Source organism: Apostichopus japonicus, chromosome 4 (genome assembly GCF_037975245.1).
Source record: "Apostichopus japonicus isolate 1M-3 chromosome 4, ASM3797524v1, whole genome shotgun sequence".
NCBI classification, from domain to species: Eukaryota; Metazoa; Echinodermata; class Holothuroidea; order Aspidochirotida; family Stichopodidae; genus Apostichopus; species Apostichopus japonicus.
Genome location: NC_092564.1, coordinates 17,562,521 through 17,589,114, shown reverse-complemented (window position 1 = coordinate 17,589,114; position 26,594 = coordinate 17,562,521). Strand labels below are relative to the sequence as shown.

The window sequence follows — 26,594 nt, the reverse complement described above, 5'->3', positions numbered from 1 at the left end:
AATCGCGAACTTTCTGAGGGCTCCAGTTGCAAGCACTTCACGAGCTTTTAATGACAACTCGATTCTTCAGACTGATTTACCTAGCAAACAAAACAACACACAAAAAAATCGACGCACGACTACTTTTGCCAATGGCTTTAAGAATCAGTGAAAATGCCAATAAAAGTATAGTTAAGGGGCGTCGTATATAGGTTTTGTCTGTCTATATACCCTAGGTCAATATCAAATTAAATGGGACGTAATATTGGAAGGACAGACGAAGATTTGGTGTGTTTTAATGGTTTATGTTCAGATAGTATAGTAAATGGATCATAACAAAGTATATATGTTTGTTTATACTATGGATGTATTCCTATGAGCATGTCTGATATAAATCACTCGATTTTAAATGCATTTGCAACCATTTTTAGGTAAATAAAATATCTATAAAAAAAGTCTTTATAAGCACTTTGGGATATTACTTAGTAAATTTTCTGAAATAGCATTTGAATTTTATCAATTCTCTTAGAAAAACTATAGAGAAAATTCATACAACGCAGAGGGCATTCTTTTTTTGAACTGTTAGTGAAGCGACAAACTGGTGCCATGGGAATCACAGAATCGATTAAAATTGGGGTCCAGAGGAAGGTTAAAGATATTGGATTGGAAATCTCAAAGAGCTAAACAGAGTTGGTTTTTACAATTCCACGAATGTTTATAAATAAAAACAAATCGACGGAAAGAAACATATCCCGATGGACCCAACTATGCAGGATGCAGATCACTGTACTAGGAGCGAAGGATAGTGTGTGTGGGTGGGGTGAAGGGTGGGTGAGTTGAGGCTTTGTGAGGTAGTTTTTACAGGTTACCGTACAGTGGCGATGTAGGATTCTCGGAGGAGTGACCCAGGAGACACTTACCTGTATAGATACAAAAATTATTACGAAAAAAAGCGTTGCATATATATATATATATATATATATATATATATATATATATATATATATATATATATATATATATATATATATATGTACCAACCATTTAAGGCGAATTCATTAATACGCGATTCTAAAATGAAGTCGTATCTAGTCGTTTTATGCTGTAAGTATAGGCCTATGGATATACCCGAACATGGCCTTTCTTAGTTCTCGGCATGGCGAATTGGCGTAATTTAAAGAGAGATTTTGAACTGGAATCAAGTCTATAGAATATCGACGTTGTTAACTAGGACTTGGTAAAGGGTTGCATTTAATCCTTAGAGTAACCCCACACCTTTGTTAGCCTCCAGGGAGACACAGGTCGGTCAAATCTTTAATGAACTAGGCTTTCTTTGCCACTTTACATGATTATGTACTATAGGGAAAAGGAATTGGTTTTTTTCTGCAAAGATTTCAAACTTTACTGCAGAGAGCTATAGCGGGTATAATTGTGATGTACAGAAATGATGTTCACAGAGACAACTTTGAAAGGCCATGAATCAGACTTTACCTAAACATTATTTTTCCTCAACGGTAATCTGATCCTTTTTGACTGGTCAGAAATAAAGCTCAACGCCGAGTGATTACTTTCTGACTTATATTTGATATCATTCAAGTTAATACTAGGAAAGTTCAACCACATGCAATATTATACCCCAAAATCATTGATTTTCCTCGATATGCGGCGAAATTTAAGACAAACAGTTAAATTGACTTTTCTTTAATAAACCGGCAAACGATGGTGCCAAGATGCCCTAATCTAGAGGGAGGTCCAACCGATTTTGCAGAGGGGGTGTCTAGACTTTATGGTGGTCATTGCTGAGCAATATACATTACCACTAGTGGAGACATACTGCAGAAGATATCTCGGCTATTGCTTCTCCATGTATATAATCGTTCATAAGAAAATGAGAATATGTTACATATTTCGATACAACAACAAAAATAATAATATTGATAAGAAAGACGTGAAAATCGTTGCTTGTAGACCATTAAACGACATCATCATTAGCACCTAATTGTTAGCATGCTAACATTTTCTAAAAAGGTTTTGAAAAGCATTTTCCTGGTGGTTATGAATCTCGAGATTTTCAGACATTTTCTGGCTTATTCCAGACATTGAGGAGTGGTAACGTCATGGGCATTCAAATGTCTTATTCAGTCAGAAATACTTATACGGTGGGTAGCAAAAATGGCTTGTCGAAGTTGGAACTTGACTGAGGCACTAGTTGACTTTTTATAACATATTTGGTGATAATACTCAAATGACCTTTCATAAAATCACTGCTATACCTGTATGAAAGTGATATTTCTATAAATCACTGTTGATATTTGAGAAAATGACCCCTACTGAATGAATTATATATAATCGGAACACGGGCACAGGCCGTTAGGTCAATTTCCTCTGATGCAATTACACAAGAAGTCAGTAGGACTTTTCATGGCCTCGTAATTATACATGTTCAACAAGGCTCGGTATATATTTGTCACGGACAGTTTCAGTTGAATGTCAAATCCAAAGGTGATCTTTCGTTAAAAGTTAAAAGTTAAAAGAACGTATATTTTTGGTCGAATTGTTGGAATTTGTAAAACAAAGCATCAACATTAATATTTAGGCTTGTGCAGGCTGACGTCATTATTTTCACCATAAACTGTTAAAGGAGCAGTCCAAATCGTTAGCGTAGTTTAATGCTGAATATATATATATTCAACCAGTGTCACTGGTCTATGTGATATAGATAACTAGTCTTGAACAACTTCACCAAACCAGCTAAGAAAACTCCTATTCCATGAAACATTGAAGGTTGTAATGATGTGATGATGTGATGATGTGATGTGATGATGTGATGACATAGTGATGGTATCGCATTATTGGTTTTCAATCTCAAAACTCCTCAAGCATCCTATACCTTGATAGTATGAAAAGACCAAAAAATAAATAAAAAAATACTAGGTTCCCAATTCTTGGGACGGTGTGACATCACACACTTACAAAATGACAGCCACCGAATTCCCGCCCCCCCCCCTCCCCTCGACACGACTTTTAGGCTATAGGGTACCGTATCTCCCAAAACGGCCAACATTTCTCGTCATTTCAGAGAACTCTGTCATAGAAGCAACGACAGATGATGGTGTTGGTTTGTGTTCCAGTTAACGGAAATACAGACCAATTGATAATCCACGCTAAATACAGACCCATTGATAATCTACGCTAAATACAGACCCATTGATAATCCACGCTAAATACAGACAAATTGTTTTGTTAAGCCAGTATAGGCTTTTCAGATGACTTCCCTTCACATTGTAATATTTATGTGGCAAAAAGAACAAATAAATGAAATGACTGAATGAATTGATAATCAACGATATATAGCGACAAGAAGATTCGGAAAGCTGCTACGAACAATATACTCTTTATTTAAGGATGAGTGTGATTAGTCGGTGAAAACGGGACGTTCGTTTACTGTTAAATTCTCGAGTCCATAAATTTCTCGGTTATTCTCCCAACCTCTTTCACTGACTTCAAGCCATAACACCATATAGGCTTACACACTTAATTACACAGATACAAGGTATCGAAAATAACGCTCTTTTAATGACAGTGATGTATCGCATAGTGTGGACCGACTGTGTCAAAATCCATAATACAAACTCTATATTACTCAATATTTGATTCTGAAATGCCGTTTTTTTTTTGGTCTTGGCGTGTGTGTGTGTCTGTGTGTATTCTACGTGACTTCGTCGCGTTTCCCAATTGTCAAGAACTTCCTTCGAGTCTGAAGTGCTTCATCATCACGTGACATATTGCTATATCTATATCTATATATATACACATATATATATATATATATATATATATATATATATATATATGTAGATATATATATATATTTAAATATATAATTATATATAAATATATATATATATATATTTATATTTATACATATATTTTATATATACATACATTATATATACATATAGATATACATTTTAAGAATCAACACAGACAACAACTTTTGATCGTCATGAAACAATATGTTATGGACGTAAAATTTTATGTATTTAAAATTTTATGCCCAGTGGTTCGGTAAGGTGGAAGGCCGTAACCCCTTGTTGATTAATATGAAAAGCTATTTTCTTCGACATGAATTGAATGTAATTTACACATTTACTGGTATGATCAATCACAGTTCAATGGGACGACATTTCTTATCGCCAATACGTGGTTTCTCTCTCGACTGACCAATCTACAGAGATATATGTGTGGGCGAATCGTATGCAATATCATCATCCCGTAGAAGACCGTTCTGTCCGCCGATGACCACAGTCAAGGCTGTATTACTGGAGGTCATGTAGTTGTCATAGTTACCGAGGTTTCAAATTTGCGAGAAATGGCGGATAATTTGATTTAGCTTAAACCTCTAAATGTAAAGATCTGAACCGCCCGTTTTCTGTACGTTTACTTTTTCTATCGCAGATGAAATTATATCTTTCACAAGGCAAAGTGAGGCCACTTTTTGGTTCCTCTAGCCCATAGCGCAACTTTCTATATGTCAGTTCATATAAACTGACTATATTGACTATTATAGCCTATAGAATAGCAGACTCTGTAGTTTGTCGAATGGTAACACATCATTTAGATTTGTTTCACCGCAAGTCACAGGACAAATATACTGTGCTCCTCCTTAAGCTGTTGGTTCTCTCAATCCCCCCACCCCCCCCCCCCCCTTCCACCACCGGCCACGCCACAACTCGGAATTCCTGGCTACGGGAATGCTTAAATGAAATATGCGTAAAATTATACTTCAATTCTTTTCGTTCTTTCTCTTTGTTTCAAATGTGTTTTTTTTTTCTTGAGTTGTCTTAGAGTGTTTAATAAAATGATCTGTAGAATGAAAAATGACACGCACACACACACACATATATAAAAACAAGGTCAAGATATTGTCTATAATGGGAGTGATCACAAAACACGTCTTCCTGGTTTTCTGTCCAACTTTTAAGGTAAACCAGACATTTTAAATATACTGAATTCCAAATTGAAATTTAATCCATGAATGAACCTACTATGTTTTATATTGCCATTAGGCACTGTCAGTTTGACAGCTTGTCGTTAGTGGAATTGAATTTCTCGGTCAAAAACCACTTTTCTCCTCAAATAATTATTCACCCTTTCCGGCTGATTTGTCAAAGATAAACGTTAACAAAATCGTTTATAGATGCTCTCCAGTCGTTTCGAATTGTTTACTCATTTAGTATTCATACATTAAATGAAGCTATAACGGTTTGAATCACAAAACATCAATTTTACGGTTTTTTTTTTTAAATTTTATTCAAGAAACATTGTGTTGATTTTAAGGCTAACCTACTTTAATTGTATGATATTGTGAACAACTTTGAGAACCTACTGCAGTTTTACGTATGACCCATTTATTTATTTATTTGCATTTTTTATTGGAGAGGGGGGGGGGGTGTTGTAACAAAACATTAGCCGACTGTTTTGATAATCATTTCACACGAGACGGGTTTTTTTCTTCATTAAATTTTAAAACTTGCCATTTCTAGTATTCTGTCAAAATTATACCATTAGTAATTTTTGTTCCCGAAGGCTGAAATATCAACTATATTTATATCTTTTTTTTAAAGACGCCGTGCTACTGACATTTCTAGCGCGTCTGCTCCACTGTAAATATGAGGAACTCTGGTCACGTGATCAGGCGATATGGTGTAATGATACAATTGCTTTGGCAAGTACGACTTTAACAACAGGCTGACCTTCCTTTTCCGATCATGATCATGAGCATGATCGTGATCATGATCTGTAAAGGTCATGCATTTCTTGACAATAGTTATTAGATAAATAGTTAATTGTGAGCTATCGCGATGGCGCCGGTTGGCAATGGGGTAGCAATTCGTTGTACAGGAGCGGATCCAATAGGTGTACACCGCCCTCCCCACCCCCACCCCCCTTCTCATTTTCAATCCCATAAAGACAGATCATTGCGTGTAGACCTATAATAATAGACCCAATTTATAACCTAAATAAACTCAGAATGCAACATCCCCCTCCCTCTCGTCATGGGAGTCGACTTCAACGACCTCAGCTCCCCTGATGCACTAGAGAAGGGAAGAGGCTGATTTCTGTGACCCAAATTTAGCGACACCGAACCGTGTATGTTTACAGCCTGATAGCTGGGATTTAAAAATCTTAAAGTGGTATCTAAAAAACGCAAATACCGTATAATGTCATATGTAAAGGATTTTTTTTTGGGTGGGCGAGAGGGATGGAGACAAGGGAGAAGAAAATTGAAAAATTTCAGACCAATTTTTCAATCATACACTTGTTTTTACTAAGAGAGAATTGTTAAAGAGATGTTGATTTTTTTCTCAATTGTTCATTCAGTTTTCTAGTCTCTTTCGTAAAAGATAATCTTAAGAGAGAGAAAAATGTCCCTGGAACGATATATATACCTTCCACACCCACTATAAACCACCATTGCACAAAACAAAATTATTAAAAGTAAAAGCCACATAACATTACTAGTGATCTTGTCACTTAAAGAAAAAAAATACCATAATTTGAAGAAAGTTGTCTATTGTTGTAAATATACTGATATGATAATCGCATGGAGACGATTTATGGAAATAATAATATACTGACTTGCCTTGAGTCAAAAATAAAAAAAAAAGGAGGACGGCCTTGTGACAATTTATTGATTGTAGTCCTAGTCTGTCGTTCCAAAAAATTATTTTTCAAACCTGAAAGCCACATCAGACACCATCTGTATTGACATGAATGATTTTTCAAATAAGTTCTACTGAACAAACGATTCTAGTGGCATGTTTCTTTTATAGATTTATTAATAATAAAGCCATATTTCCCCTCTTAAAAGGGAGTGAAGATTCGCGCACAAAGAAACGGCTGATGCCGGTAATCTGACCTAGTTTCGAATGAGGTGTAACAGAAGTGTTAGACACCACCATTAATCACAGAAAATACACACATAGCTTGCTACCGTCGGTAATTAGACACTAGCGTACAGTTAATACATGCAGCTACGGTCAATACCCACAACACAGTGTACATAACAGCAATGGACATCTCAGGTCTAGATAAAAGATAACAAGGTATCACGTTTCATTTCTGTCTGCATTTTGTAGCGACAAGAAAAAAAATTCACTTGCAAGCAACGGAAAGTTAACCTTTTCAGAGTGCGGCACGCGGTTTGGGGTGAGTCTTCAATGCCTTTAATTATGTTTCATGATGTTATGTCACCAAGTGTATTTGGATATCGCCTCTAGAAAGTGACTTTATTGTCTTTCCCGAGTGTTCATATCACAGCCGAAGTGATCACCTTCTTACAAAGTATACGTACACCAAGCAGAGGGGTGTAGCCAATGGCCAGGCCGCAGCCTGGACAGTTATACCACTGGGGCCCTGTAAAGATATCCTTCATTTTTACTTAATTATGAAATTAATATGAAAATGAGAAATATGTTATTCTTCATCCAATATTTTCCCAGGCCATCAACATATATCCCGTACCCCCTTATATACCTGGGGCCCCGGGACTGTAGCACCAGATCCACCCCCCCCCCCCGCCTCTCATCACATCTGAAATAAGGGTTAACAGCAGAGGGACACAATTAGTATCATCGAGGACTGACATGACGCGTTAATGTGGAACCAGGAAGGTCTGTTAGTTTCCATTCTCATCATAACTTTATGCGCACATGGATTATATATTTGGCTAAACATGGTAGTCAAGCCGCTTTAATCAATGAGAGTTTATCAGGGTGATTAATCAGTGTAATTTATCATTATTGAGACGTACAACCCGTACCAATACTCCAAAAGCTGCATCAATTATGTTTGTCCTTTGTAACATATCTAGCTTACCTTAAACTAAAGATATTATTTAATTAATTATTTCTTAAACTTACATATAGTTATGACATGAAAACAATGTCAATGTCAAATGAATGTCAAATATCTATCAAAATTCTAGTCCGATGTTAAAAAAAAACGAAACAAAAACAAGAAATGCGTATTAAATATTCAAGAATCAATTTTTAATAGATATTAGCATTGTTTGGTTTGGTTTTGTTGTTGTTTTTGTTGTGTTTGATGATGATGATGATGACGTTTTATTTTTGTTTCTTTATTTTTTCTTGTTCTTTACCCTTAATATACTCCTCCCTTAAGGTTGCTGTCCCGTGCATTCATAAATATATATATTTTTTTAATTTCTAAATGACATTTACCCAAAATGCCTAAGGTTCTAAGTATTGGCAGTAGTTATTGAAATTGGTGGTTGGGGGGGGGGGGGGGACATTTTCGAAATGTTTTGATAGATATCAAGCATAATGGATGATGGTTTAAAGGAGAGATATGTTGTAATAGAGACAGCAACCATATTAATCCTTATTCTCCCACGCACCACTATGTAAACGACACTTTATATAAACAAAAATTAAGTTTTTGTTAGAGCTCTCAAAGTCGTTGCTGAGCAAAGAATTCTTTCGTTTTCCCACAAATGGCGTTCACACACATTGGACATCGTAAGGGCAGTTGCTTAGAACATGGCGAGTTGGAGGCAAGATGGTCCTTGACTAAATGAGCCATTGCCTACAAAAACAAAACAAAAATAAGATACGAAAATTATCTTTAAAAATCCAAACAGAGTAATTTCCTTGGTGAACTATTTTCATGAATAGAAGGAACAGATCATTGTTGTTTTTTTTTTTTTTCAATTTTCAAAAACGGAGCTTCTATGAGGTATTTGTGATTATGTTTTGCACACAATTTGCCAGCAGAATTTCCTCCTTACATCAATGAAATCTTTATCAAGATAATTCTACTAAAACACCTCCTCTGTCATCCCTACTAGTCAAACTCAATCCTACCGCGATCGTTTCAATTTTTTTCTTCGTAAATTTTGTCCACTTCATAGGAAATTAATTCCCTCTTGTTTTCTCAGAAAGTCGACTTCTGTTGCTAACTTTAAAAACAAAATAAAAGAAGTTCCATCTTTATTTGAGCCTTTTTATTTCTAGTTTTGTATTAGTGCATGCTTTTGCTCTTAAACTGTTGCTCGTCTTTGAGGTATACTTAGCAATTAAATGTACCATTATTTATGACAATCTTGCAGACTTAATTGCGACGTGAAAATTTACACTTATGGATTTTATCAACCACATGTGACGTCAAGATAATATAGACAGAAATTAATTAAGAAAAACAATATGACAAACAAAAAAACAATTAGTGCTGAGTTTTATAAAAGAGGGAGATATTTTGTGTCATGTGATGAAAACACGGCACCTGGCAGATAAATTAATTAAGTTTACATTAAAATGACATAAAGATACGAACAAAAAAAAGTTAACAGTTTAATCAAAAGTACATATCATCAACTAATGCAGATAAAGTTCCCTGCAGATACAATCCAGATTAAATTCAAGCTACAAGGTAGGGGAACTTTAATTAGAATAGTTGATCTAAAGACTGGAGGGAACATTGTCTCGCGGGAATGGTCTAAGTTGAGCCACCACCCCCCCCCCTTCCTCTCCCCTTTGTGGGACGAAATTGATGTTAGAGAAGTGTTTTGAGGATGAGAAATGTTTTAAAAAATTACTATTGGCAATTTGACTTTCTGCGCTCAAATTAGAGTCACTAGATGGCTAAACCACTGTGAACATAATCTTCCACTATATATATTATCATTTTGTTGGAAATACCTAAATATTTGTATTACATAATGTAACCCTACCACTAGGGAAATCATATTTAATTTTTAATGCTGTGTGCTTGCAACCATTCTCAACTGATCATGATCGAAGAAAGAGATCCCCCTAAGTGACCCTGGGCCCCAAGGCTGTAACCCCCCAAACCCTCTCCCATCTCTGATCAGGATCAAAGAAGGTGCAATTTGGGGCAAGCACAAAGTTGCAGAAATTGTTTTGGCATGGTTGTCTTGACATTAAATTAGCAGTCTGCTTACAACATTCTTCTTAATCAAAGTCAGGGCAGGCCCCAAGGATAATTATGTCACCAGACCCCTTCATAAGTTCATGGTATGTTCCGGGCAATATTAAAATAACTTTTTTCTCTATCTCCTATTTCCCTGAGACCCCCCCCCCTTACAGACCCTGGGCCCTAAGGATGTATCCCATGGTGACCCCTCTCCCTTCTCTTAATAAGTAATGAACTTACCAAGTAACAGCTTTTAGCCATACTTCATTCTCAAATAGTGAAATATATTTAACAATAAATTTGAAATTACAATTATTTAAATATAGAAATAAACAATTTCAGAAAATTCTGTTAGTAACACAAATCAGGGTCAAGAAGTTAAGGAGAATGAAAGTCTGGCTTTAGGAAAGTTGCAAGAGCTTTTATAAATTCCTTTTCTACAAATTTCATGTTCCTAAATTTATTTCTTGACTGACTTCCTCTCCCCTACTCCCTCCCCCCCCCCAAAAAAAAAATAACTTCCCACAGGCAGTGGTCAATTGCAGCTTGTTATGACATCATGCTAAACTTTGTTGCCAGTCTGCTGTAACCATAAAATTGGAATTTAACCACCCCATTCAATAATAATCTTTGTCATCCTTGTCAACTTAAAACTAAAAATCTAAAAAATACAGTAATAAATGTAAGAAAAGACGGCCATAAAATACAAAACAGAGCAATAACTAATATTTTATCTGTATTTCTAGAAAAATTCATATCGGAAAATGTTTTTTACCACCAGATGCTAGTTTGAAAATAACAAGTATGACATACTTTAAGTGTCACATAGAGAGAGGCTGATACGTGTCAAAATGTCACATTGAGGCTCAAAAGGGGCTCAAGAAGAGGCTCAAATGGGGCTCAAAGAGAGGCTCAGTATGTCAACTAGCAAGGTTCAACATTGAAAATGGTCTTTGGTTCTACATCGTTGTTGTTAACTTTGCTGAATTTATGTATTAATATATATCAATTCACTCTCATTTTCCTCAATGTTTTAACATCTTACTTAATATTTCTTGGATGCAATTGCATGGTGTGGAACCATTCTTTGAGCAGAGGTGGTGGAAGAGGGTTCAATGTTGTTGGTATTGGGGAGGGGGAGGATTAACAGGCTTTGTAGGGGATTAGGAACATTTTACTTCCATTTGAGGAAACAACTGCAAAATCACCTCAAAACATCCCAACATTCTGAACCACAAATTCCATTAATCAGATATCTCTTTCAACAAACCTCCCTTTTTTTTACTCCTTTTTTTTTTTACATAATTTTCTTTAATTTCAAAATACAATGTAACCTTTCCTAAAATCAAAAAAGGGAACTTTTCTATTACACAAATGGAAAAAGGGGCCACTTCTTATTGATGGATAGGGGCCACTTGAGGTTTTTACCAAAGAAAAAAAAACAACTTCGGGGGATGATATATATACAGATGACAGATTTCGATTCTGATTGAAGCACTCACCTTGACAAAAGTCGGATTATCATTGAGAGATGCTGCCCTCCGAATGTTTTCAACACCGCACTGTAAGTGAAATAGGGAATCAAAATAGAAATGATTATGGGAAACACTAGTGAAAGATGGACTGTACGGGGAAACATTTTATTCGGTACCACCTAACGAAATGGAAAAACTATACACATCAGCTGTTGTAAACGGAGAGGCTTTCTGCAACTTGTTTTTAGCTTGTTTTGATAAACAAGATTTAATGCTCTGCCACAATAAGATCCCAAAAGCAATATATTAATTTGTTAGCATGAATTGGTCAACATTCATTTCAAATATTGGAATAAGAAAACACCCTTTTTTTTATTTTATTTTTTTACATTTTCCAAGCTACATTTTTATACATTCCAAAGACTTGTTTGCAAAGAGTCTGGGCACAAAACTCTGGCAGTGATGTCATAAACTTTTTGCTTTATTCAGAATGTATATGATTCCATGACAAGTAGGAGCAGGGAGAGTGAGCAGGTCCCTGGGCAGAGTGTTTCACTTTAGTATTTTACTAAAATCTGAATGCATTATTATTTATCCCATGTTTCCCTGGATGCTCTAATTTGACCACAGGTTCAGGTCTGTGGCCCTCTGAACCCCCTCCCACCCCCAACTACCCCCATCTAATCAGGCCTGATATCAAGTATAGGGTCAGGTTGAAGCTATATGAACACACAAATTGCATACATACACAAAGGCAAGCATTACATTTGTAAAATACTGTGACATGGACCTGAAAAAATAGCATTGAAGATGTTAGTACTAATCCTCTCATGTTGGGTAAGGATTAATGTCACTTACTAAAGCTTGGTTCCATGGTCAAGTAGACAAAGGACTTTTAAGAATATTTGACTTGCAGATTTCTTTCATGAACTAGGAGCACATAATCAGACCAGTAATACTGATAAATTGAATCAGCAGCATTTCCTATAAGCATTTTCAAATCACTAATTAGCTTTCACCCAACAATTTTCCCAACCCATTTTGACATCATGCACCCCCCCCCCCTCCCCAACTGACAACACTTGCATTCTCTGCAAAATCGACAGAATTATGTCAAGCCTCTCATTGATGTGATGTTGAGCATTTGAGTGAGACAGCAAAGTGTATGGAGCCACCCCCCCCCAAAAAGTCTTGAGTTCAGACGATGTCAGAACTAGGAATCTAAAATTAGTAGCTAGAATTTCTCTCACCTCTTCAGCTAATTCTGTTGCATACTCCAGATCCAACTCATGGAGGGTTTCGATGTGGTCATTCACGAAGGCGATCGGTACGAGAAGGATATTTCGCCGTCCGTTCGAACACAGTCCTTTGATGGCATCGTCCGTTTGTGGCCCGAGCCAAGGTAAGGGACCAACTTTCGATTGCCAGACGAGCCTGTAGGGATGCGAAAAGTTCAGAGCCTCCATCACTCTTTGAACTGTGGCACCGACCTCGGCTGGATAAGGATCTCCTCGGTTCACGACCTGCAAATAGCAGAGGGGTAAAGAAATAGGCTGTTATGGTTTTAAAACTTGCCACCCTTTCCATAAAGTAGAACAATAAACAAAAAAGGGTGCTAAACATATATTAATTTTATATATTTTAATAAAAGTTTGTTAACACAAACTGCGTATTTCATTTACTTGATAAGGTAGTTTTCATTCAGGATTGGTTAGAAGAGAATGAGCACCTACACTCTTGTTTGTTCACATTGCCAGATAGAAAAAAACAATAGCAGAACAGAAAAATGATAAATTACCCTATAATTAAAAAACACATTAATACAGAGGAAAATATTAAACTTCAAGAAGCATTTAACAATTTACCAAACTTTTAAATGCTTGTTCACATTGTCAGATAAATAAACAATAGTCAAACAGAAAAATGATAAATTACCCAATAATTAAAAAACACATTAATACAGAGGAAGATATTAAACTTCAAGAAGCATTTAACAATTAACCAAACTTTTAAATGCTTGTTCACATTGCCAGATAAATAAACAATAGTCAAACAGAAAAATGATAAATTACCCAATAATTAAAAAACACATTTAATATAGAGGAAGATATTAAATTTCAACAAGCATTTAACAATTTACAAAAAAATTTAAATGCTTATTCACATTGCCAGGTAAAACAAAAATAGTCAAATCAACAAAATTTTCAAATATCCCCTAGTAACTCTGAAGGTTTTGATATTCTTTAATTCATAATATTCTGCAATATAAAACCAGTACTTAAAATCTTCGCAATATTTTTCTATCATTTGATCAGTTTGTAAGAGTTTTTTTCCTATGTGATAGAAGATAATTAATTCTACACAATAAAGCAATGAATGCAGTTGTAACAAAGAAATTGTTTACTTTACAAAATAATGGTAAAATCATTAAATGATTAACATCTGTTGGATGTTTCAAACATTTATTTGTATTACCTTATCATGATTTTATTTAATATTGCATAATCTGATGAGACTTATAGCATGTATTCTGGGTTTGTAATATTAGCAAATCATTCATTTGGGATTTGTACCATAATATTTTGAAGTCCACAATTTCTTTTTCTCCAAGGCAAGATATCCTTTTTTGGTTACAAGTTATGTTTAAAGCATCCGTATATTTACCTAATTTTCCAATTTAAAATATTATATTTCAAGCAGAATGTTGGTTAAAACAAAAAGTAAATGGAATTCTAATGTTTGTAAATGTTCTCTGTTGATCAAAGAAAAGACATGAAATAAAATATGGGTGAACTGTAGACTGTTAAAGTGCATCAAAGCTATTATACAGTGCTTGTTTTTTACAGTGTAGTTGCTAAGATTATCTACCAAACATTAACACATCCCTCTGTCGAACTCTTCATAAAGGAACAGAGAAAATATTGCGTTGCAGAGAAATAACAGCGAAATCCCAAGGGTTTTATTACTTGAAGGACACAGACTGTCGTAAAAACATTTTATGCCTTTCCATTTCATTTCTATCCCGTTTCTTTGCATCGCACACATACGTACATATCAGCAGATACAACAGAGATATTATGCAAACTGTAATAATACTGGGAGTATAAAAAAGTCATAAAATACGAAAATGGAGAAAACTAATTGACTCATAAAATCTATAATGATAATAAATGACACATGTGAATTCATCTCTCTGTGCCCTAATTGTGATCTCTCACTATATATAAATTTCATAACATTATGTAAATTCTTAAATCGACAACTGTATAGATTGGGAAACGCTTGAACACATGTCAGGAAGGCAAAATGCACAAATTTATGAATAAAAATCACTACAACTTGGCATAATTACACACAATCCAAACAAATATACTGTAAGAATATTATGTATGTATATGTAAGTATATGAATGTAAATGTATGTAAATTTATGTATGTTTAAGTATGTATATGTATGAATATACTTTATTATGTATGTATATGTAAGTATATGTATGTGTGCATGTATGGTTATATTTGTGTATATATGTATGTACTGTATATGTATGTGTATACTCTATTATGTATGTATATACTGTATTTATATGTATTCAACTACAAACCACATGACATAACAACAGTGTGACATATAAAGGCAAAATGTACAATACCATGATTTGCATCTTTCCTTTTTTCTACTAAAATTGGGACTTATCCTTGAGATGCACGTAAACACTTATATTCATTGAATATTGGAGGAAAATTTATGAAGAACTTAAATGATCATAAGATTCACCCTTTATCAAAACTCATTTTTCCTGGCCCTGAACTTACTCAGTATGAGAGATATATAAAGGTATTAACAGGATTTACGGTTTATAGCAATATTTACCAAAACAGGTTTGGGATTTACGAATGATGCCTTAAATAACTGAATACCTAATTATTATATCACTGCCTTCCAGGAAAGCTATTCGTTTTTACTGTCTCTGGCATTAAAAATTGACACCATCTGTTGCTAATGGCACATTAACATTGTGACTGATGTTTGGTCTCAAGTTTTAAGTACACAATTTAATATATTTCTTGACAGAGGTAACTTAATCCAATGTTATTTGTTAACAAAAAGAAATTTCAAAAGCAATTTGGCAATCTGACGTCTAATTCTGTGTTTAAAAAATATCAATTTATGAGAGTAAAAGCAGTATCTGAAAATTAATGCTACAGCACTGAGTGCAGATAAGTCTACGTGGCCAAATGAAGATGCACTCGGTGAGCTAAATTGAACAGTAATAAACAATACTAAGAGTATTGTTTTGTGTAGCAGACGACCTTTCAGGGGAAAGATTGAGAAGGGTCGCTTAGCTTCCTTCAACCTAAAAATGGGGCTTTATAATGATATTTCCTGCTTTTAGTTAAATATTATTTTTCGGGGTACTCAATGGGAGGGAGCGATTGCTCCCCCTCCCCCTTCTGGATATGTCCCTGCAGAAGCTAGTGCATTGCCCCTGTAGGCTCACATGGTTTCTCCACCTAGACAGTCCTTTGTTCTAATAAGCGGTCAACCGTGATGTCCAATACGAAGAGGGATTAGCTGTGTTCATTTAAACATAACTCATCATTCACTGGCCCCCTCTCCACCTCTACCAAATTATGCAAATGCCATTGACAGCCGATTGAATTTCTATTTGGACAACAATAGATCTAGCTATCAGCACAGCACATCTCAATACTTGTTGAAATGTTAACTGTAAGATATAGCACAGCACTGTGCTACAATAGTGTTACAACGAGCGATGCAACCGCCATAACATCTCCTATGATTGCGAATTAAAGCATTAAAATAAAGTATCCAAACAAAAAAAATGTACTCCTCGCATTCCCCGAACAGAAAATACCCTCCAAACACTGAGTCACGACTGTAAGGTTTTTAATCAACCACTGTATGGTTAAACAAGTATTTAAACTTACCGTCATTGGAAGGGAATGTGCAGAGAATAGAATAACGACATCATCTTGAACTTCCTTAGGAAACTTGACCAGTTCCTCTTTAATGTGTTGAGTAAAAGCCTGAATAAAATTTGGTAAATAAAAATATATCAGGAAAATTCCAGAAGAATTTGGGCAAAAATGAGATGCAAATATGTTGTCGAATGGAATTGACCAGCGATGACACATGAAGTGAGGAACAGTTAGTTCCTTGGAATACGTGTGCCGAATATAATCAACCCGTTTGAAAGAAACTTAACTAGAATGCCAGAAGGATTTGTGATTCCTTGATGTATCATTGGTTTCTACTGAATATTGCTTTACCCTAAACAAATGTCGCTGAAGAGAGCAATAAAAAAAAGTATTTAGTTTTATACTTTCCAGAGCGGTATATAACAAATTTTATTAAACAGTTACACAAGCAATATTTAATTTGATTTTTTTTTTGGTGGGGGTGGCGGGGGGAGGGTTAAACTTACCTCTATCAGACCAGGGTTGGTAGGCCACCTGTCTATAACACTCCACTGGAGGGTACTATTTGTGATTAAATCTGGTGTTTGAGCATAATGTCGGTATATAGCATTGAGACTGCTACCAGTGGTGGAACAGCTGTACTGTGGATACTGTGTGAACGCTACAGCTCGGGTGATGCCATCGCTGTGTAAGACAAAACAGTATCAATGTTAAGAGCAACCAAGAACTGGGATAATCTCTTACAATGTAAGAACAAATATTGAAGCATGAAATCAAGATAAGATGTTGATAGGTAAAATTATCAAAATATATGAAAAAACTTGAGAAAATTCATAATACAAGCAGATTCTTCCATTTGTATAAATTCCCAAAACAGTATCAATGTTAAGAGCAACCAAGAACTGGGATAATCCCTTACAATGTAAGAATAAATATTGAAGCATAGAACCAAGATAAGATGTTAATTATCAAACTATATAAAAACTTGAGACAGAAATCATCATACAAGCACATCACTTCCATTTGTGTAGATTCCCGAACTTTGGATCATGATAGCCAAAAAAAGTCTTGGCACTGATATTGTGCTCCTTTGTCTGTATAGTACTCATTCAGTCCTACTTGTTACCTAATTTACATGAATCCATCAAGCTCTCTCCATCTCTGGCATCCTTTGATGATAGTCACTGGAGACACTACATCTGTTTCAAAATCTCAGCAACGACTTCTAATGGACATTTTGTCTTATGTTGACCTTTGTTTCTTTGGCTGTCCAAAACTTTGTCTTTGCTCACTGCTGTGTCACTGCGCCATGAGCACCTCTTTGAAGGATACTGGCACAATATAAATGTTCATCATCGTCATCGTCATCGTCGTTTTTAATTGGCAATTTTCACCATTTTTACTTGATTCCTCAAGATTATAATAACAAATGGAGAACAACAGACTCACCTTTCCATCTGGTTAATTGTTTGTTCTGTCAGAGGTTCCACATATCGAAAACCGATGTAATATTTATGAGGTGCTGTGGATGAATAACCAGATGAGGTTGTTAGCAGCCCAAAGATTCAAGGTAATTGTAATTGAGGCACACTAAACTACCACCATCCCTCCCCTTATCCACAAGGATTTCAATAAGTGAGTGTACCATATTTTATCTGAAGATGAAAGGAAAAGTTGTCATAGCCTGAAAGGAGAGGTTTCAGCTATATAAAGGAGTCCTCCTTCCTTCTGGGGAAAAATTGTGATTTTAAAGGCCATCTTCCTTTAAAACCCATTGTGCAAGATTTGGATTTGAAAAGCACAATATCGATAATAGATCTGAACAAAATGACTACATTTTCCTATCTTATACAAAACTCAATGTTCAACAATGCCTCTCTGACAATTCTGTCAAAATTAGTCACAAGATGGTGGAGCACTCTCCATTTTGACTTCAACAAACCATGTCTGACAGAATTTTGTTCCTTTCATTGAATTGGCACTTTCATGGACTCTGGTTACTGTATGTTCTTTACATCATATTTGTACAGTAAGTGAAAAACAGTTGCAATTATCACAGGTAATCTAATTTATTCTGTAAGACTATAAAAGGAGGAGATACAGTGAGGGACTGAATTCCGAGAATGATGCATTGTCTATTACGTCATTAACTTTTTTTCTATATTCTCACCAAACTATATACTGCTCACACATAACAGATAATGACCTTTCCTTTTATCTACGGGATCTCTCTGGTTACAACCATTTCCTAATTACGGAGCTTTACAAACCATTAAAGATTCAAGAACTGCATTTAAGAGGACTTTATTTCACATAAATTTCATTTTACATTTTTAAAATTATTATTGACTTTTTTTTAAACGATTGGAAGTTTATACCTCTTTTTCATTCTTCTTTGGTAAATTGTGGTGCATTTAACATGCTTGTTGCTAAGTTTATGTTTTGTTTTATTTGTTCATTTTCTTATATTTAGGTTTTTAGGTAGGCAGTCTGAAGTAACCCTAACTAGACCGATAACAACTCAACTACTCCCATGTATATTTTCATAAATTCTTGACTTCATACTGACCTGTTTCGGGAGATATTTCATCCAGAATTCTGACCATCTCGGATCCCTGTTTGTGAGTCCACATTTTGATTGGAGAACCACCGCCGATCTTCTTGTATTGCTCTTGTATCTTTGGGGTTCTCCTCTTGGCTATGAATGGTGCAAGTTGGCTGTGAGAGTAACAACAATGTTTGTTCTGGCTGATGTTATCAACCCATCACTTTTTAAGCTAACATTATCATATTCTTTTAAACTAAGTACTTCATCCAAACTATTGCTTTTATAAGAAAAAAAATTATACAAATCTAGTTGAAATCCAGAATAATAAAAGCAATATCCAGTCTATGTTAAGGCTGGTGCGAAAAATATGAAAAAAACAAAACAAATGCAGTCTATATCTAGCATGTCTCTAGCCCCCATGCATTGCCAGGAAAACATTCAGCCTACTGTACATAAAGATTGTTGGCAGCAAATCTAGTCTACTGTATGTTCAGACTATCGTCAGTCGGGAGGTTCCGGGTTCAATACCCAGCCGGGTCAAAGTTAGGTGGGTTTTTCATCAAAGAGCAATCTACGGTCTTCCCATCTGAAATGACTTTCTAAACTGAAACGATTCCAAATTTGACTTAAAAGATGTTGAATTGGAAGCCACTCGACGTGTAAGTTGTAATCCATAAGCCCGTAAAAGTAACTGCTTATTATTATTATTATACTAATACATACAGTATTTTATCTGTCAAAGAGGCACCGATGAGCAATTACCTTTGTGCTGGCAGTGGAATAATGTCCTTATCCATAAACAATCTCAACAAGAAATCGTGAACTTCATCCAAAGTTGACGGTCCTCCCATGTTAAGCATCATTATTCCGGTCTTTGGAGAACTGAAGAGAAACAGAGACAACATTACAAAATACTTTCACAGAAAAGAGTACCATCCATGCTCTGTAAATCATGTTAAAGTGTGTTAGTAAACTTGTCTTTCATCCAAAAGACAGATACCTAAGTAATCAAAAGTTTCACATTTCTCTTTTTCTACTTTTTCCATACAAAGTTCTAGACTTCTAGCTGTGTGCCTCGACGGCAGGTCTGATTTGAACTTCTAGTTTGCCCGACCACTATAAAGATGTTTGACTTTACGTTTAGGTTTGATGATATCATTGAGTTCCCTATATTAAAGATTATGATGATGGGATGCAATGGAATCGTATAACAACATACAGTATGTAGTATGCAAATCAAGAGTTAGACATTTATTAAAAACATGATCATCTTTGCAAAGTGTGTACAAATGTAGCCTGTTTGATCTTCAAGGGTACTTTCTTAGTCCCAGTTCTGAAAAAAAAAAAGGTTCTAGCTGATCCAACTTGGATCAGGTCTACTTTTTAAACATTATATTATATTATGTTATGTTATGTTAAGTATGTTATGTTATGTTATGCTACGCTACGCTATGCTATGTTAAATATTATGTTATGTTATAACTTAATCATATCATTTTATACTGCTTTAAAATAAACACTGAATGCTTTGCTTTCCTGCACCATTTTGTTTCATGCACTTAACTTCAGTTTCAACAGTCAATGTTTGATGAAAGGAAAGAACCATTTTTTTTCAAACTAAAGATTTACAGATTTACACATTTATCATGTACAGGATCTGCTACAGATATCAATTTTACTGTATACCTGTACATAACCATTGACTGGTATGTGAAACATACAGAATGTATGAATGTAGGTAAAGATACAAACTCTGAGAGAACTCAAGAATTAAAGTAAACAGGTACTTCTATTCAACTGTATTATACAATAACAAGTGAAAACCTGACATAGAAAGTAATTGAATGTAAAAACCAAGAAACATGTGCATATATGATTGGAGATGAATCATTCCTAGGAATTGTAGAACAGAACCACATTCTTAACAAGCTTGACTAAGGCTGAAAGTCATTCTGTACAATATACTACAGTGACCTACTGTATCATAAACGGTCATGTACAGTAGGTCAAAATTTGAAAACTGAAGATCCACTATAGACAAAATATGAGAGATTTTATTGCCTGAATCCAATTCTAAATTTACTTAATGAAATGAGAATACTAAATTGAAATCTTAGAACTCATAGCAAAGTATTGCACTTTGAACACATTATATTCTGGAGCATTGCACCTGTGAATTGTCTGCCACACACATTACACGCAGATAGTGAATCTCTTAGTGCAATATTTTACGCTGCAAGATACAAAGGCCTAACACTCTCAAACACAGCTCAACACATCTCAAGGTTGTAATCCAAACACCATTCACACTGGTAGTGATAGACCAAATCATTGTAAAGTAATCTGAGAGTTAAAGCTTAGCAATAAGATTTCTATGATCAAAATTTATTCAAAAAAAAATATTATATATGGTTACCATCACCGGGAGAGTATTATCACTGTGCAATCAGTCTTGAATATTCTAGTTTAAAGGCTAGTTTGAGCACTTCACTGTTGCATTCCTGTCATCTCACAGAGTTTTACCTTGAAGCTCACTGTTTCAAAGTGAAGCAGATTTACATAGATTTGCTTAAATAGTTTTCTTCTAATAAATGAGTTTGATATGACTTAAAACTGCCAAATCTCCAGATTTCAAGGTGTTTTGTTGGAATTTAATCTCAAGGTTAACCCCTTTGGTGGGGGTGAGGGAGGTGGTGAGGGTGGGGGCGGTTAGCAGGTTTGGTGAATGTACATCAATTAGCTAGAAAGAATTAAGATCGTCAGTATGGTGAAACCTGAAACTTAACGATTTTCACTGGTTGAAAGTTAAAGGGTGTGAAGACTTGGGCAAAAAGAAACTTCTAATGCCGGTAATCTGACCTAGTTTCTAATGAGGTGTAACAAAAGTGTTAGACACCACCATCGATCCCAGAAAATACACAGACAGCTTGCTACCGTCAATAATTAGACACTAGTGTACAGTCAGTACATACAGCTGCGGTCAATACCCACAGCACAGTGTATAAACAATACAGCGATGGAAATCTCAGGTCGAGCTAAAGATAACAAGGTATTACGTTTCAATACTGTCTGCATTTTGAAGCGACATGAACAAAACGTCACTTGCAAGCAACAGAAAGTTAAATTTTTCAGATGGCCGCACGCGGTTTGGGGCAAGTCTTCAATGCCTTTAATCGCTATCAATAATACAGTACTGCATACCTGTTTTTGACTTTTTCTTCTGAAGCTGTGGTCTCTGATTGCTGTCGCTGGCTACATGATAAACTGATGTTCTTCTCTTGCAACCAGAGGGCTTCAATGTTCCTGCCTCTTAGAGCTGCAAAACAAGTGAAGTTAGAATTATAACATGTATATACTGTATGACCAAGAACGACTCTGATAATAATAATAATAAATAAGTTCTTAATATAGCGCCAAATACCAGAAGGCCTCTAGGCGCTTAACAAAACCTAAAACAAATAGAAACAAAAAGACAGAGAAATCAAAAGGAATAAAAAAAGTTGTTGATACATATGATTACCATTGCCAGTGAATTTATGTCATGCAAAATTAAACCGAAAAGTTCATGAAGTGGATTACAAAGTCTCTAATCCAGAAATTTGTTACAAAATGACTATGAATATTTGATACCCGTCCTGAGTAGGCAAAATCAATTTTGAAAGGAAATGGGCTTGAAACTGCACAAAATCACAACTTTGAAAGGAAATTTATGGGCTTGAAACTGCACAAAATCACAACTTTGAGAGAATCTGCATATATATCCATCTACATATAAGATACAACAGGATCACTACAGAATCCAAAAAATAAAACATTTTAGTAATTTACCGTTTACATGTGCTACACAGCGTCACACTGTAATGTTTGTCTAAGTACCGTAGCAATAAATAATGGTATGTGGAACACTGTGCTACAATAAATTTCTCTCAAATCTGCTTCGGCAATTGTCTATGTCCCTCTGGTGTCATTGATCGCAGAGCTGTATTAGACACACTAAAACTTGCAGTCATTAGAGATGTCTTTTATGTACATAAGACTAAATGTTAGCATGGTTTATTATAAAATGCTCAGTATTGAAAGTAATAACACTGATCAGTGTGACTCCTGTCTACCTCAACAGAGCTATGGTCAAATATAAGGAAGGTCCATCTCACTAAAGTACCAACCATAAGGGTCACCAGTACTGTAAATTATACTAATTATTGCATACAGTAGTCATGATCTTCAGTCATCCTGATGTACAACACAGTGTGTATATAAGGCACTTAGAGAGATTTCTTGAATTTGTGCCAATACCATACAGTAGCTAAGTTAAAAAATGATAGTTTTCCATGACATGTACACCGTTTCCCACGACAAGCACAACCGCACAGGAACATGCTACACATTCTTCCCTCTTTCACAGAATACAAATGGTACTTTTTGACTAGCAAGTATTGTAGCATGGTGGGCTCATAATTGACATAATTGATTTGATTAATGATGTCTATCAACGAAAAATCCAAATCACTCAACTGGATATGTTTTCATATGTGTAGTTGATCAGAAATGTAATGATCTCAAAATATTTATTGTTCTTTGCCTTCGCAACGTACGTTCTATCATACTGCTAAATAGACACATTCAGACCTGTCAACCTGTTTGACCCCAAAATAGGGAGAATAACATTTTTCAGGGCCAAAAAACCGGGAGAATAAGGGGAAAATAGGGAGGTTGGTAATTTTCAACTGAAATTATATAAATACTCCTAAAATAAATAGTCTACAGTACCGCTCATGTATAACTGGACATGTGTACGCGCACAGGATCGTATAAAGACGTATAAACAAGTACAATCGCGTATAAAATCGTTGACAAACAAATTGCCGCATAGACACCTCGCATAATCCCTGTATGAGTTTATACGCAGTTTATGCTATTGTGCTCAATGAATAGGGATTAAAGTCGCCGAAAGAATTAGTGAGATGTTTGAAACAGCCGTTTCTTAAATCGTAGTTTAAGACGTGATATTCACCTAGCATCGAAGAGGCCGCAGGTAAAGTGTGTGCCGGCATAGAACTTAACTGTTTTTTGTCGTATACAAGTAGCCTACATGCGAACTGCACACATTCGGTACGCCGCATATACAAACAGGTGACAACTTGTGTTTATTACACTTGTGCACCATTTATGCACCATTTATTTTTTGGGCTCGCTTGACCTGAGTTTCGTTTATCAGAATGGGATGATTCGGTAGTGCCGTTTGGCCGTGACGTTTTTGGATCCCGCATGGCTGGTCACGTAAAAAGCACACTTGTGCACCATGGCATATGCACAGTGCACGTCGTACTACTGTAGTGTATTCAGGACTTGACCAAGGCCAACATACAATAACGACATTGGGCGAAGTCTGAGAACTGACAAAGCAGTCTGCTATTGGTTGAGAGTCCCGCACAGCACTGTGTCAGTCGTAACGTGTTTGTAAACAATCAATCTATATTTAGATTACACTTATTACGTGATAGGCATAGGACTAACTGTTGGCTATTTTCAGAAATTTCGCAAGTGATGAAACATTAAAAAACCGGGAGAATAGAATATGAAACCGGGAGGCCGGGACATTCGGGTAAAAACCGGGAGTCTCCCGGTGAAACCGGGAGAGTTGACAGGTCTGCACATTCGTCGATACGCTAACTGTAGTGTAGGCCTAAGTATACATCAATTGTCTTTGGATGCTGTTTGCTATGCTCTGAGCCTCTAACCTCAGACAGGTCAGGTTCCATAGAGTAGTATAGTGGTATCATATTGAGGTAATTTTGGTTACTAGTATAAGGAATTAAGATTTCCAAATGCAAACAAAACATACAAGGGGTGAGACTGTTGAAAACTTTAAAAAAAATCACAATTTGATCAGCATTTACCTGAAATGGATAAAAACTCATCAAATATGTAACTATGCTTGGCTGCAGAAAGTTAAGGTTGCCTGCTGTATCGCTGCTAGTAATCTTTACATGTGCGTCAATTACGAAGGTGCGTCAATTATGAAGCCTTTACTATACAGTAGCCGTAACAATGTACGGTAGGCCAACGTAAAAAATTCCAGTTAAAGGCAGTAGGTCTATGCATAACTTAGGCCTACACCGTATATGTCGCTAAATTGGTAGCTCACTCAACTCTACGTACAGTATCTCACAGATACACACACGTAGTATTAAGTTAGAGTTCTGGTTGATCCAGAAGAAAGACCTGTTCAAACATATTTCGAGTATACATATATATGTTACAGAATGATATTCTCTTACGCTTTACCTTTGAGAAACGATCGTTTCGGAAAAAGAGCCATACTTTCGTCGCGAACACTTTGTTATACAATTATATGAAGCAAGGGTGTAGGTCACTATTATAATTTCGTATTCCCAAATCGATTGACGCCGCGACGTAAAAGAGTAACAAATTCTTGCTGGTTGGCCTAGACGTTACGTTTAAACATACTTTCTGTATTGAGATTTCATAACATGTAATTCTCAATGTGTTTTAGTTACGCGTGATGGCTCAATGTCCAGTTATACGTCAAGTCGCTCTTTAGTATTTTCCACAAAAGTACGACGTAGAAGGCTTGAATAGGCTTATCCTAAAAGTCTAGTTTTCCTAAATGAAACGTCATGAAATGAAAACCCTCTTTCTCTTTGAGGTCAACCTTGGCTGAACAATATCGGCGATATCACATTAGTATGTATGTATTCACGTTCCAAAGTATTATATTGACTAAAAACAGCAGATGCTCTTGCGTTTGATCATAAACAAAGTTTCTGTTGCGGTCTCACTTGTTTGTTAGTTTGTCGATATGTATAATCCGTAGTAACAGTATGTCATTATTATGGAATCACTGCACATACTCCATTTTCCATTTCCCATCAAAAGGTATCATCAAAGGGTAATTATTCTCCTGCAATCATTTCTGGACATGTCCAGTACTGTGTTCTAAGATTTCGAACTTTGGTCACGTAATGTCAATTTTCGGCATTCTATACTGATTTGAACTAGCTGTTGGCTTTTTCAATGTGCCAATGAAATGGGTACAACAGCTTTGTCGGTATAATTCGTTCAATATTTTGAAAGATATTGAAAAAATTTCCGTTTGGTTTGTTTGCTACATGAATGGGCAAGTCTTGAATGTGGCCGATACGAAATGAGTATACTATAGACATATGATTGACGCAATTATTACATTTAATAATACAGGAAGACTATGATTCTAATTGAAATACTCGCATGGTATTAAATAGTTAAATAATTAACAGATGGGTAAACCTATACTTATTTCGTGTTATTTATCTGACTATGCTGACTATATGAGCACATATTTTCTAGCGTCAGCAAGTTTGCCATTGGTGAACATTTTATCATAGGACCTGGCGTTGTGACAAGGGTTAATTACCCTTAATAATACCTTTAGGCCTAATCTATTTGTTGTCTTATTATTGTGCACAAAATCAATGGGCTACACATCATAACAAAAATTAGGGGCAGTGTCTCCGTTCTCTCGCATTGTAGCTTGGAAATCTTAAATTTGCTTAAATTAGTAACTATTAACAAAAACTGTACATTTATAATGTCTGACGTGCGTATAATTCTGACGAAGAGCAAATAATGTGTTGATAAATGTTTATCTTTACCATGACTTTTGTTCATGGTATCCTTTGTTTTATTGGATTT

At 35.5% G+C, this 26,594-nt stretch overlaps 1 protein-coding gene across 1 annotated transcript; it reads right to left on the bottom strand.

The window, feature by feature from the left end:
- Positions 1–6,857: 6,857 nt before the first annotated feature.
- Positions 6,858–25,335, bottom strand: LOC139966654 (ferrochelatase, mitochondrial-like). The gene is made up of 10 exons (XM_071969903.1): positions 25,188–25,335; positions 22,101–22,215; positions 19,662–19,781; positions 18,921–19,069; positions 17,801–17,873; positions 16,858–17,035; positions 16,361–16,459; positions 12,662–12,934; positions 11,439–11,498; positions 6,858–8,589 (listed from the first exon to the last, which is right to left on the bottom strand). The coding sequence occupies exons 1-10, from the start codon at positions 25,219–25,221 to the stop codon at positions 8,455–8,457; spliced, it is 1,236 nt and encodes a 411-aa protein (XP_071826004.1). The 5' UTR covers positions 25,222–25,335; the 3' UTR covers positions 6,858–8,454.
- Between the last annotated feature and the right edge of the window lie 1,259 nt (positions 25,336–26,594).

What these genes read in the sequence shown, in the direction of transcription:
- LOC139966654 (XM_071969903.1), bottom strand. Translation starts at nt 25,221, where the DNA reads ATGGCTCTTTTTCCGAAACGATCGTTTCTCAAAG. An exon ending in ACAATTAACCAGATGGAAAG is followed by an intron (nt 17,036 to 17,800) that starts GTGAGTCTGTTG and finishes TGTCTTACACAG; the next exon opens with CGATGGCATCACCCGAGCTG. An exon ending in CACATTCCCTTCCAATGACG is followed by an intron (nt 12,935 to 16,360) that starts GTAAGTTTAAAT and finishes TGCTATTTGCAG; the next exon opens with GTCGTGAACCGAGGAGATCC.